This window comes from Anomaloglossus baeobatrachus, chromosome 3 (genome assembly GCF_048569485.1).
Source record: "Anomaloglossus baeobatrachus isolate aAnoBae1 chromosome 3, aAnoBae1.hap1, whole genome shotgun sequence".
NCBI lineage: Eukaryota > Metazoa > Chordata > Amphibia > Anura > Aromobatidae > Anomaloglossus > Anomaloglossus baeobatrachus.
Window position 1 is genome coordinate 362,345,415 of NC_134355.1, and position 14,995 is coordinate 362,360,409.

The following is a 14,995-nucleotide window of genomic DNA, read 5'->3' on the forward strand; positions in this document are numbered from 1 at the left end:
GTGCTGAGTGGACACACAGATAAAATATTAAAACACCAAACAAGGACCAGCCGGCAAAAAATAGTCACAGTATGTACCAATTGCCAGACCTTGGACAAGCATTAAATAACAAATAGTAATATATACATCGGCATACATGTAGATATATGATACGCATAGCCACATATATATCACACACCACATATATATCACAAATGTAGCGTTATAATGCTAGCCCGTATCAAAAACAATAGTACCATCAAAAGTCGAGCATACATGGTGTGCTTGGTCATATATATCGTGGATACAGTACTACAGTATTAGCCAATATTGCAGATACTACTGCCTTCAAAGGTTTGGCACAAGTCACGTGGATAAGACTATAATTATGCACGCCACTGTGAAGTGAGGGCAAGGAATTGTATATATATCTTCATCACTAGATGGGGGAGTACAGAAGGGATGATGGCATAAGTCCCATGAAAACAGATTGGCCCAAACTGGCTCAATAGAGCCCGTCACATAGAACGAGGATAGCGGTGAACGATATATATACATATATATAAGCCCAGGACGGCAAATAGTTTACTGCATATATAGCAGGGTGAAGGGTGATTGAGCCGAAGGATCAGCTTACCCAGGGATAGCGGTAGCTGATACCAATATATGCACAAAGCGGCAACGGAGCTTACCACGTGTCCTTCGGCTCAATCACCCTTCACCCTGCTATATATGCAGTAAACTATTTGCCGTCCTGGGCTTATATATATGTATATATATCGTTCACCGCTATCCTCGTTCTATGTGACGGGCTCTATTGAGCCAGTTTGGGCCAATCTGTTTTCATGGGACTTATGCCATCATCCCTTCTGTACTCCCCCATCTAGTGATGAAGATATATATACAATTCCTTGCCCTCACTTCACAGTGGCGTGCATAATTATAGTCTTATCCACGTGACTTGTGCCAGACCTTTGAAGGCAGTAGTATCTGCAATATTGGCTAATACTGTAGTACTGTATCCACGATATATATGACCAAGCACACCATGTATGCTCGACTTTTGATGGTACTATTGTTTTTGATACGGGCTAGCATTATAACGCTACATTTGTGATATATATGTGGTGTGTGATATATATGTGGCTATGCGTATCATAAATCTACATGTATGCCGATGTATATATTACTATTTGTTATTTAATGCTTGTCCAAGGTCTGGCAATTGGTACATACTGTGACTATTTTTTGCCGGCTGGTCCTTGTTTGGTGTTTTAATATTTTATCTGTGTGTCCACTCAGCACTGGTCAATAAAGAATTCTTTTTCACCTTATGGACGGTTGATCGTTTCTTCTCTCCCTTTTTCACAATTTAATATGCGATTTGTCCAGTATGGATATGTAGTCAATGGTTGCATTATATAAGGGATCTATACTCCTACTATCATATATATTGTGACGAAAATGCAACCCTTTCTCCTGTGTGTCTTCTTTATTTATAATCAGTAGAGTTTAGGTATATCACTTTACCCTCAGTTTCTTTAGCAAGGTAGTGGATGTCTTGGAGTGTGTTTGGGGTCGTTAGGTTGGAATAGTGCCCTGCAGCTCAGTTTCCAGAAGGAGGAGATAATGCTCTGCTTCAGTACGTCACAGCAGGGCTGCCATTAGGTCGTTACCGCCCTTAGTGGTATATGGGGCCTGGAGAGCAGAAGCAAGGCAGGGGGCCCGGGCGCTCACAGAGAGCTGTGTATGTCGGAATGTAGCAGTGTATGTCTATGGGAGTGTACCAGAGTCATGTATGTCTATGGGCATGTAGGAGAGCCATGTGTGTCCATGGGCATGTAGCAGAGCCGTGTATGTCTATGGGCATGTAGCATAGCCATGTATGTCTGTAAGTATGTAGCAGAATCATGTAGGGGCATGTGGCAGAGCCTGTGTATATCTATGAGCATATATCAGGGCCCTGTATGTCCATGGGTGTCACGAGAGTAGCATGACTATGAGTGATCTCTCCTATTTCTGGTGTTAGGAGACCGCAGTGCAGGGCTTCATACAAACTTTCTCGGGTTAATACTGCTGGCTGTGCAGATTCTCCTTTATCCAGCGCTGTTAGGGTTAAGTAGATCCTTTGGCCTCCTCAACTCTGAATGAAAGCTATAAACAGCTGTTCTCTATTGCTAATCTGCAATAAAGACTTCCCTCCTAGCCCAGGTAAACCCCAATGATAGTTTCTGCTTAGCTTGCCTACAGAGGGAACCTGTCAGCTGTGGTCCAGGAGGCTATTCAGAGAACATGTGTGTGTGAAAGCTGTGTTGCGTTTTTCCCTGTCTTAGTAGAGATTTGCGGACTCACTGAGATCAGTGAGTCTAACCGTATTTTTTTTAAAGCAAAAAATGGTTCCGGCTCAGAATTGATCCAGGATATCTGGCCAGATGCCGGTCCCTATATAAGTCTATGGGGACTAGAATCTGTCACTTAAAAAAGGTGGTTGAAGGGATAGGTGGATTGGAGCAATCACTTAAACTTTGCATATATTTAATCGTTCACATTTGTTGTCGACATGAGTTTCCTTTGAGCTGACAGATTTAGCTAATTAATTAATTAGCACACTGGTGTGCTTAACTAATTATTGGACATTTAAAATCCTGTTCGGTTTAGCTCATACAGCATCATGACTAAGGGGCACTTTGCACACAACGACATCGCAAGCCGATGCTTGCGATGCCGAGCACGATAGTCCCCGCCCCCGTCGCAGCAGCGATATCTTGTGATAGCAGCCATAGCGAACATTATCGCTACGGCAGCTTCACATGGACTCACCTGCCCTGCGACGTCAATCTGGCCGGCGACCCGCCTCCTTATTAAGGGGGCGGGTCGTGCAGCGTCATAGCGATGTCACACGGCAGGCGGCCAATAGAAGCGGAGGGGCGGAGATGAGCGGGACGTAAACATCCCGCCCACCTCTGTCCTTCCGCATAGCCGGCGTGAGCTGCAGGATGCAGGTAGGAGATGTTCCTCGCTCTTGCAGCTTCACACATAGCGATGTGTGCTGCCGCAGGAACGAGGAACAACATCGTACCTGTCGCAGTCGCGTAATTATGGAATTCCCAGACACTACACCGATGATACGATTATGACGATTTTGCGCTCGTTAATCGTGTCATCTAGGATTTACACACTACGATGTCGAGTGCGACACTGGAAGTGCGTCACTTTCGACATGACCCCGCCGACATTGCACCTGCGATGTCATAGTGTGCAAAGTGCCCCTAAGATTGCTGTTGCAATTAAGATGCATTGAGACCACGCTATTTATGTTTCAGTGCATGTTGTATAGTGCACCAATATGGAAAATAAAAAACACCTTGAACGTTAACAAGCCGGATTCTTTTCTTCTTTATTCAAATCAATTCAATGCTCATCTGTTAGCTTGACCCCTCTAGTCTCCATTCTAGTGCACTATGATACATTACACTTCAAACCATAACCCTTGAAGTAGGATCACTGATGAAGGTGTTCCATTGACCTCATGTCACCGCACTTAAAGGTTTTTATGGTGCAAAACTAGAAGGCAATGCAGACTTGAATGGATGTCTACAATCTTCAGCAATAAGTTCTGATTTGTTTTGGATGCAATGATAGCTGGAGATTCGTCTGAAGACCATGTAGGTAACGCCGTTAAGAGGAATTTCCGAGGGAACATCACACTGGTCCTAATCCTGAGATTAAGGTGTGAGCAAATGTAGCGCCATGGAAAACCAGGTAGATACACATATAGGCCCCCACAGAACACCTAGCCCTCATAGGGTTTATGCAGCCGACCTGAAAGCCTAGTCACCCCCCTCAGGGAAGGACAGGCACACTAGTGAGCGGGACCAGGCAGATAGGGAACGCCTACCTAGGGGTCTGGAGAGCCCGGGATGGGAAAACAGTCAGATTGAGATAGAGTGAGGGATTGAGTGGAGGTTCCAAGCTGACAGGTGCCAGGGTCGGAGCCCTGACACCTTGGCTAGGTGGCAGACGGTAGCCAGAGTCTGCAGGAGACGGGAAGACGGCTGCCAGGGATCCAAGGTGGGCCGGGACAGGGTTGGAGCCCACCGGTACCGACACCGGAGAACAGACCCGGAAACCGTGTGCACAGAGGGGGTACTTGGACCCTGAAGCCAGGACTGGCACCGACGGCCTAGCTAATTAACCAATTGAGGGAGGGATTTTAGGTCCTGTCCCAACCTAAGTCCCAAAAATTAGACAACCACCCACAGAGAGGGATAGGGCAACCGCCAGGGCCCGTAGATCCCAAGGGTCAGCGTCAGACGGGCACGGCTCCCAACTAAAGGACCGGGAGTGGACTCCTATGATTCAAACCGGGAAGTCCTACCTACAAAACACTGCGTGCAGAGGAGAGAGACTTTGACTACCAGCCCGGGTGTGGGATCGGATACACCCGTCTGCGGCAGCTGGCCACCATCACCTTGGTTTACCACAAGACTTGTGTACTTTATTCAGGGATGAGTAACATCCCCGGCCCGGCTGGGTGCGCTGGCCCCTGCAATCACCCTCCTCAGCATAGAGACACTGGGCCCCGAGACATCCATCCCTACCCACGGAGGGGTTAACATCCAACTGCCAGACCATCACCCCGGGAGTTCCACAACTGCAGCGGTGGTGCTACATATCACCACACACCATGGGTGGCGTCACAGACATTTTGCAAACAACCCCGTATAAATACGTCCCCTTTATTCGGAGTGTCCGCGTAACCCCCCGGGTCCGGAGAACCCCTCGAGCCGTACCATAGATCCGGATCCGAGCAGCACTGGCTGCTGGCACGGGGGCGGCACACATAAGATGTGCCATAATCAACGGTGTCCGAATCCCTCTATCCTTCCTTCTAGACATAGTAACAGCTCTGAGTTACATGGATTTGCACATCTAGGGTATCAGTGATAGACATTTGTAAATGGAGCTGTGAAAAGTGAATTTTGATCATTTGCATGTCCAAGTAAATTCAGTGTAGCAGAATATTCCCCAAATAACCTCACTGATAACAATGCCAAGGCGAGTAAGTGCATATTTTTCTGCCCGTGGAGCTCATACTGAGAATTTGTTTTTACATTTTGTATCAATGTTTTCATCATTTGCATGTCATTAACTTGTCTATGGATCCTGTGATTTTCTTAATTTCACGACCTTTCCTTCTTGATGTTACAGTTTTATTGTTGAGGAGTGTAAGTTTCTGCATGTTCATAATGATGTTTGGAATAGATAAACATTTACTACTATTGACCCCAATTCATATATCCTAACTCTTCCTAATGATCTTATTAGTAATATACTTTTATCCCCTGTACTGCTTCTATGAGCTTATGTGTGTGGGTCAAATAACCTTTTGTTGTCGTATAGTCACTGCTTCCTATCTGGGAACAGGAATTGGACCTAAATGAGAAGAGCACATCACTGATGGGGGCAGAGCTGCCTTTAACGATTGTCAGGAGTGTGAGCACCCATGCTCATATCATAGACTTCACTCTCCTCCTCAGCACAGGTGCTACTGATGCCTTTAAGCGTTGTCTCTTCAGCTACAAGCACTACTTTCTACGCTATGTTGCATGTCATTGGCTAGCATATCACAACTCTTGTCCGCTATAGCGGCGGGTGCTCCGAAGCATCAGTAGGATACAAGCATTGGGTAATGAGTCCTGATCTGAGCTTGGTGACGCATGGTGTAGATTGACTGCCAATACCTTGGAGTGCTGGTCCCTGCAGCTGATATATCACTGCAATGTGCTTCATGCCATTAAAAATCATATCGCCATGCTTGTCAGCTGAAGGGCCAACGCTCCAAAGCATTGGAAGTATCTGTGCTGAGGATAATGAAGATTGTGATCTGAGGATGCATGCTAAGGCACATGCCATGCAGTAACAGGTAGTCCTGCCTCCATGCCCAGGTAGGTAGTAATAAAGCAGAAACCAGTGGCTATATTACAATAAAGGGTAATTTGACCCACAAAGAGATATGCTCATAGAAGCAACGCAAGTCATCAAAGTACTGTATATCAGAAAAGTGATTCTTATGAAGAGTTAGGACATATGAAAGAGAGTCAAATAGTAATTGAAAAACCCTTTTAAGGACAATGTTCTGAAATGTTAACAAATAAAGTATCTGAATACTGGATAAGGTAAAATTAGTGTTAACTCATTGTGTATTTTTAAACAGCCCAGTTATAAAAAGAAGTCCGGATATAACAAAATCACCACTCACAAAGTCTGAACAGCTTCTTCGAATAGACGATCACGACTTCACCATGAGACCTGGCTTTGGGGGTATGTTTCATATCTTGCTATGTACGCTATTGTACATTTCTTTCTGCATATTGGGTCTATGACTGCACAAATCTATATATATAATTGCCTTATTCTGTCTGTCTGTCTGTCTGTCTGTCATGCTCCAAAATTGTGTCCTTACAGTGACACAAAGCTGATTGGCCGCTGGGCTCGCCATGGCCCCGCCCCCCCCCCCACGGATTGGCCTCTCGCCCCGGCTCTCTGCAGGCCCCGCCCCCCTCACGCAATGCACGCTCGCTCTGGCCCAACTGACACGGAGCTCCGACTCCCAGGTGAGTACACACACATCAGATCACACTCACTCTCACACACACCTCACACATCACATCCACACACTCACAACATCCTGGGATATCGCTTGCTTCTACACCGGCTCCGTCACGATCCCAGCAGCGCCAGACATAACCTTGCGATGCTGGGATCTTGACGGAGCCCGTGAACGCTGGTAACCATTATACACATCGGGTAACTAAGGTCCCTTGGTTACCCGATGTGTATCATAGTTACCAGTGTACACCGGCTCCGTCACGATCCCAGCAGCGCCAGACATAACCTTGCGATGCTGGGATCTTGACGGAGCCCGTGAACGCTGGTAACCATTATACAGATCGGGTAACTAAGGTCCCTTAGTTACCCGATGTGTATCATAGTTACCAGTGTACACCGGCTCCCGGTACACATGTGCAGGGAGCCGGCATTATACTCCTCTCCCCCCAGGACTACTCCTCCTATTACAGTCCTCCTATTATACTCCTCTCTGAGTATAATAGGAGAACTATTATAGCATGGGGGATGTAGCACGATGGGGGGTGCGCAGCATGGGGGATGTAGCACGATGAGGTGCGCAGCATGGGGGATGTAGCACGATGGGGAGTGCGCAGCATGGGGGATGTAGCACGATGGGGAGTGCGCAGCATGGGGGAAGTAGCACGATGGGGTTGCGCAGCATGGGGGATGGAGCACGATGGGGGGTGCGCAGCATGGGGGATGTAGCACGATGGGGAGTGCGCAGCATGGGGGATGTAGCACGATGGGGAGTGCGCAGCATGGGGGATGTAGCACGATGGGGAGTGCGCAGCATGGGGGATGTAGCACGATGGGGAGTGTGCAGCATGGGGGATGTAGCACGATGGGGAGTGCGCAGCATGGGGGATGTAGCACGATGGGGAGGTGCGCAGCATGGGGGATGTAGCACGATGGGGAGTGCACAGCATGGGAGATGTAGCACGATGGGGAGTGTGCAGCATGGGGGATGTAGCACGATGGGGAGTGCGCAGCATGGGGGATGTAGCACGATGGGGAGGTGCGCAGCATGGGGGATGTATCGCGATGGGGAGTGTACAGCATGGGGGATGTAGCACGATGGGGAGTGCGCAGCATGGCGGATGGAGCACGATGGCGGTGTGCGCAGCATGGGGATGTAGCACGATGGGGAGTGCGCAGCATGGGGGATGTAGCACGATGGGGGATGTAGCACGATGGGGGATGTAGCACGATGGGGGGTGCGCAGCATGGGGGATGTAGCACGATGGGGAGTGCGCAGCATGGGGGATGTAGCACGATGGGGAGTGCGCAGCATGGGGGATGTAGCACGATGGGGAGTGGGCAGCATGGCGGATGTAGCATGATGGGGAGTGCGCAGCATGGCGGATGGAGCACGATGGCGGGTGCGCAGCATGGGGGATGTAGCACGATGGGGAGTGCGCAGCATGGGGGATGTAGCACGATGGGGGATGTAGCACGATGGGGGATGTAGCATGATGGGGGGTGCGCAGCATGGGGGATGTAGCATGATGGGGAGTGCGCAGCATGGGGGATGTAGCACGATGGGGAGTGCGCAGCATGGGGGATGTAGCACGATGGGGGGTGCGCAGCATGGGGGATGTAGCACGATGGGGGGTGCGCAGCATGGGGGATGGAGCATGATGGGGAAGTGCGCAGCATGGAGGATGGAGCACGATGGGGAGTGCGCAGCATGGAGGATGGAGCACGATGGGGAGTGCGCAGCATGGGGGATGGAGCACGATGGGGGGTGCGCAGCATGGGAGATGGAGCACGATGGGGGGTGCACAGCATGGGGGATGGAGCACGATGGGGAGTGCGCAGCATGGGGGATGGAACACGATGGGGGGTGCACACCTCCCCCCAAAACACACACACACCGCCACACACGCACCGCACAACACACCACGCACACACTGGGAACCACAAACACCGCCCTACACAGACACCCAGACACACAGACAATGCCACACACACACAAACACCGTGGCACACACAAATATACGCACATACCGCACAACACACACACTGCACAAAACATACCTCCCCCCAAAACACACACACGCACTCCACCCCCACACAAACCGTGCAACACACAGCACCACACACACACAGAACGCTGCAGACACACAACGCTGCACAAACAACGCAACACACACAACACAACACACAACACCGCTCTCACCCCCCACTACACCCAGACAACACCCAGAGCCATTTACAGCGCCCTACACAAACACTTGGCAACTACACACAACAACATCTATATATATAACAAAAATCATACATTAACTAAACAATACGTAAATTCTAGAATACCCGATGCGTAGAATCGGGCCACCTTCTAGTGAAATATAATTACTGTGAACAAACACAATACTATAAAAAACTGTCTACAGAATATGACATAAACAAAAAAGAAAACAGTACACATCCTTGCAAACATAGTAACAACTACCAATACACATTAAAACAGTGGTAATTATTAAGTGGCTTTCTTTAATCATCGCCGTTTTAAAACAGCAATCGAGAATAAGTGTATAGCGCCCCTCCGTGGCAGTTGACACCTTCAAGCATTGGCCCTGACCAATTTTGGAACCGATCGTGGCCGATTAATGTCTTAAATACCACAGTCAATCGCAACAGTGGTATCAAAGTGGTTTAAAAGACCCCCTTTGACAGGATCGGCACCCCACAATTGTAATCGCCGGTGCTGATCGTTGCCATGGTACCCTGAGGTCATATGATGACCCCAGTGTACAGTGGCCTGTTAGATCCTGCTATAAACAGTATCTAACAAGCACAGTCAGAGTCACTGACAGATCTCTAGCTCTGTACAGCAGAACAGCAGTGCATGAGACCAGTGATCAAATTAAAAAAATATTCATGTCCCATACTGGGACTACATTAGTATGTGGAAAAAATAAAAAAAAAGTTAAATAAAAAATGTAAAAACATTTTTGAAAAAAGCTCAGAAAAATCACAAAAACCCATTTAGTCACTACAAACACAGCTTCTGTGTTAAAACAAAAATATAAAAACACAATTGGTTTCACCGTGTCCAGAAAAACCTGAATTATAAAACTGTCATATTAATTATTTCATAATAAAAACACCAAAAATTTAGCTTTTTCCTCATAATGACAAAAAAAATGAATAAAAAATATTAAATCACAAAGTAATATGTAAAAACTTATGGTGGAAATGAAAACTAAAAACTGTCATGCAAAAAACAAGCACTGTGTGAGTCGCCAGAAGCACAAGCGGGGCACAATGTATGGGCACTAAACTGGCATATGTACAATTCTCCAGAAAAAAAAAATCAATGCATGGATGTTCCAAAATAGTCACTGCAGTGGAGTCACTTTTGAGGTTTTCTGCTTTTTGGCACCTCAGAGGCTCTGCAACTGCAACAGAGTGTCCAAATTTTCTTTCGAAAAATTAAAGAGCGAAAAATTAAATTACTTTTGGAGTTTTGTATGTGTCCAAATATTAGTTTTTGACCACATATGGGGTATCACTGTATTTGGGAGAAAATGCATAACAAACTATGGTGTCCATTTTCTACTGTTACCTCTTATAAATTTGGTGCTAAAACAGTATTGTAGTGGAAAAAAAATAACTATTTGTTTTCGTATCTACATGTTATAAAGTTTTGTGAATCACCTGTAGTTAAAATTGTTCAGTACACTCCTAGATGATTTACTTGAGGCCTAAAACACACTTCCGCATAAAAAACGTCTGTGTGACACGGTCCGTTTTTCGGGTCCGTGTTCCGTTTTTTTGGGGCGTTTCTCCGGTACGTATGGCATCCGTGTGATGGCGTATGCGAGCCGTGTGTACGTGTAAAATGTTCGTGTTTGTGTGTAAAATGCCCATGTATGTGTACGTGGAATGTCCGTGTGGAATGTCCGTTTGTGTGTTGCACAATGTCGTTGATACATGTCGGCTGACAGCAGACAGAGTTGCGCGATGAGAATGAACTCGGGTGAACTTCACCCGACTTCATTGTCATGCCGCGGCTCTGTCTGTGTGCCGCGTACTGATTAGCGGTCACCTGTGAAGGATTCACCAGTGACCACTAATCCCCCGAGTGACTGAAATGAGCAGCCCTCCCTCATACTTACCGCTCCCCGATCACCAGCGCGGTGAGGAACAGCTGTGCAGAGAATACACGGCAACAATTACTTTGAATATGCCGGCCGCTCATTAATCAATCTCGTATTCCCTGCTTTCCCCACCCACAGACGCCTGTGATTGGTTGCAGTCAGACACGCCCCCCACACTGAGTGACAGCTGTCTCACTGCACCTAATCACAGCAGCCGGTGGGCGTGTCTATACTGTGCAGTAAAATAAATAAATAAATAATTAAAAAAAATGGCGTGCGGTCCCCCCCAATTTTAATACCAGCCAGATAAAGCCATACGGCTGAAGGCTGGTATTCTCAGGATGGGGAGCCCCACGTTATGGGGAGCCCCCCAGCCTAACAATATCAGTCAGCACCCGCCCAGAATTGCCGCATACATTAGATGCGACAGTTCTGGGACTGTACCCGACTCTTCCCGATTTGACCTGGTGCATTGGCATTCGGGGTAATAAGGAGTTTTTGGCAGCCCATAGCTGCTAATAAGTCCTAGATTAATCATGTCAGGCGTCTCCCCGAGATACCTTCCATGATTAATCTGTAAATTACAGTAAATAAACACACACACCCGAACAATCCTTTATTAGAAAAAAAAACCACTAACAAATTGCCTTGTTCACCAATTTTATAAGCCCGAAAAAGCCCTCCATGTCGGGCGTAATCCAGGATGGTCCAGCGTTGCATCCAGCTCTGCTGCATGAAGGTGACCGGAGCTGCAGAAGACACCGACGCTCCTGTCAGCTCCACGCAGCTAATGAAGGGAATAGTGCGATCAGCTGAGCTGTCACTGAGGTTACTCGTGGCCAACGCTGAATACAGGATCCAGGATCGGTGTGGGTATGGGGTGTTGCCCACTCACCTAAACTGGTCGCTGCGGCGGATGTGGCTCAAATGGGCGTCTTCGTCCTCCGGTGCTGGCGCCTCCTCTTTCGGCCATCTTCGTCCTCCTTCTAAAGCCTGTGTACATGATGCGTCTACGTCATACACACTCGCCGGTCCCGCGCATGTGCAGTGCACTACAAGGGCAGGGTAGATCAAAGTGCGCCTGCTCAGGACCTGAATGCCGGCGATTGTGTATGACATCAGACGCGTCATGCAACGCGGCTTCAGAAGGACGACAGAGGCGGCGACAAAGATGGCCGAAAGAAGCGGCGCCGGCACCGGAGGACGAAGATGCCTATTTGACCCACATCCACCGCAGCAATTTCATGACCTATACGTTTTTTTATGCTGGCATGTCACTCTCCACCAGTACTATGCTGCCTGTAACAGGAAGGGAGTCATGATAGCTACAGGAGTCATCACATGACCATGTTCTACCATGGCAACCATCTGCTTCACATGATCACGTCATGGGGCCTCCGATGGCAGCAGGTAAGTGCACGTTAACCGCTGTGGGCATTTAAATCGTGCTGTGACATTTAGACAGCACAATCTAATGGGTTAACTGGTGTGGGTGGATTTCAGATCGCGGCACACATGTCTGCTGTACAAATCAGCAGACATGTGCGGGGATCGCGGCTGGCTCACTGCAGCAGTCAGCTGTGATCACCCCTTCATGATTTAGGACTTACAGGTACATCCTCGGTCATTAAGGGGTTATAAGAAGCAGCATGCCAATTCTTTTAGCATTTTTGCAGTGTATTTGCAGCATTTTTTCACCATTGAAAGCAATGAGATTGTGCAGAAACACAGCAAAAATGCTACGTAAGAACATAGTCTAAGGACTGAAGGAGGCTGTTTTTTTGCCTTATATTATTTCTAGTAAAATCTATTTTATCCTTGGTTTTGTAGATTTTATTGTCAATCATTAAAAGTAGCGCAATACTCTGCCAACATTGTTTCCAGCAGGGACCTGGGAGTCAGAGATGCATTTAGGCATCTTCCCCATGCTGTTCCCATTCCATTTCAGCTGTGTTTCCATCCATTTCAGTAATTTTAAGACCCCTCCAGACATCATGTTAGGGTCTACCAGAAATATGCATGAGTTTCGCTTTAACTTCCATTGTACTCGTCTCTTGAATGGAGCCCGCCCGAGCATCCAACCTGCTCGATTCAAGTAACGAGCTCGTGAGCATTATAGTGCTCGCTCATCACTAATCCTTATCCTAGTTGATTGAATATGTATATCACTTTTTGGACCGCACTTCCCATATCACACCTGAAGAAGCCACAGTCAGTGGCAAAACGCATGGGGCTCCTCTTTTTCTCTGTATTTTTGCCTGGATGCACGGATTTCGTTACTGGTGTTGCGCCATCTCTTTTTTATATATTACTGGTGATACATAACCTTTGTCATTGTAGCGGTAGTATACTGCTCTGTTGTGCTGTATTTATTGTTAATTCTCTGTACAAGAAGTATTATCTTATGGACATCAGGAGACAGTTTACTACTTTGCTTATTAACTTTACTGGATATCATCTTGTTAGTTACATATCTTTGATATAGTTCTTACTGACATTTCACACATATTTGTACTGGCATTGCAATTGTATCATTGTTTTATTTGTCCAGCCGCATTATTCCCCTTTTTTCATGTCTAGGGTTTGTATCACACATTGTCAAACTAGTATCCCCATACTAATATATTACATGGTAACTAGTATTTTTGGTACTCAATGCTATATTTATCAAACAGGTATTAGAGGTTAGACATTAGCTCTATTATGGACATGTAATGGTATGTTCATTTAGCCTTTTGTCTCTTTTAATTGTTTTTATATTGTACGTGGACCTTTTGGATTTGCATCTGCTGTCTGTGTATAAATGGTTTCCAGTCATTCTTTTTTTGTCCATGCCAGGCCTAAAAAGAGCTTCATTCTCTAAATTGAAATGTTGCATAGCTGAATCAAGAAATCCAATTATTTAAAAGAAAATTAAGTGCTGCCATTTTTTTTTTGTTAAATCTTTCAAAAATGTAAAACTGATCAAAGGAACACACACACACACACACACACACACACACACACACACACACACACTCACACACACACTTATTAGTCAAAGTAAAATTTCCCTTCTACAATGTTGTTTTAGCCCCAATTTTTACACTTTTACCTGTGATAGAATAAAAAACTGGACCCCATAATATGTTACCCAGTTTCTTCTGAGTGCGCTGATACACCACATATGGTCATAAACAACTGTTTGGACACACGGCAGGGTTCAGAAGGGAAGGAGCAATACTAAAATTTTGGAACACAAATTTGACTGAAATACAGAAGTTTACATACACTATCTAAAAAAACACATCTGTCTTTTTTTTCTCACTATCTGACATGAAATCAGAATAAACCATTTATACACAGACAGCAGATGCAAATCCAAAAGGTCCACGTACAATATAAAAACAATTAAAAGAGACAAAAGGCTAAATGAACATACCATTACATGTCCATAATAGAGCTAATGTCTAACCTCTAATACCTGTTTGATAAATATAGCATTGAGTACCAAAAATACTAGTTACCATGTAATATATTAGTATGGGGATACTAGTTTGACAATGTGTGATACAAACCCTAGACATGAAAAAAGGGGAATAATGCGGCTGGACAAATAAAACAATGATACAATTGCAATGCCAGTACAAATATGTGTGAAATGTCAGTAAGAACTATATCAAAGATATGTAACTAAAAAGATGATATCCAGTAAAGTTAATAAGCAAAGTAGTAAACTGTCTCCTGATGTCCATAAGATAATACTTCTTGTACAGAGAATTAACAATAAATACAGCACAACAGAGCAGTATACTACCGCTACAATGACAAAGGTTATGTATCACCAGTAATATATAAAAAAGGGATGGCGCAACACCAGTAACGAAATCCGTGCATCCAGGCAAAAATACAGAGAAAAAGAGGAGCCCCATGCGTTTTGCCACTGACTGTGGCTTCTTCAGGTGTGATATGGGAAGTGCGGTCCAAAAAGTAATATACATATTCAATCAACTAGGATAAGGATTAGTGATGAGCGAGCACTATAATGCTCACGAGCTCGTTACTTGAATCGAGCAGGTTGGACGCTCGGGCGGGCTCCATTCAAGAGACAAGTACAATGGAAGTTAATGCGAAACTCATGCATATTTCCGGTAGACCCTAACATGATGTCAGGAGGGGTCTTAAAATTACTGAAATGGATGGAAACACAGCTGAAATGGAATGGGAACAGCATGGGGAAGATGCCTAAATGCATCTCTGACTCCCATGTCCCTGCTGGAAACAATGTTGGCAGAGTATTG

At 46.1% G+C, this 14,995-nt stretch overlaps 1 protein-coding gene across 1 annotated transcript in view; it reads left to right on the forward strand.

Moving 5' to 3' along the window:
- Positions 1–14,995, forward strand: part of LOC142295294 (gamma-aminobutyric acid receptor subunit rho-1-like) — a 321,792-nt gene that overhangs the window by 159,748 nt on the left and 147,049 nt on the right. Inside the window, exon 3 of the mRNA XM_075338408.1 lies at positions 6,197–6,303. Coding sequence (XP_075194523.1) covers positions 6,197–6,303 — 107 coding nt within the window. The remainder of the gene's footprint in view (positions 1–6,196; positions 6,304–14,995) is intronic.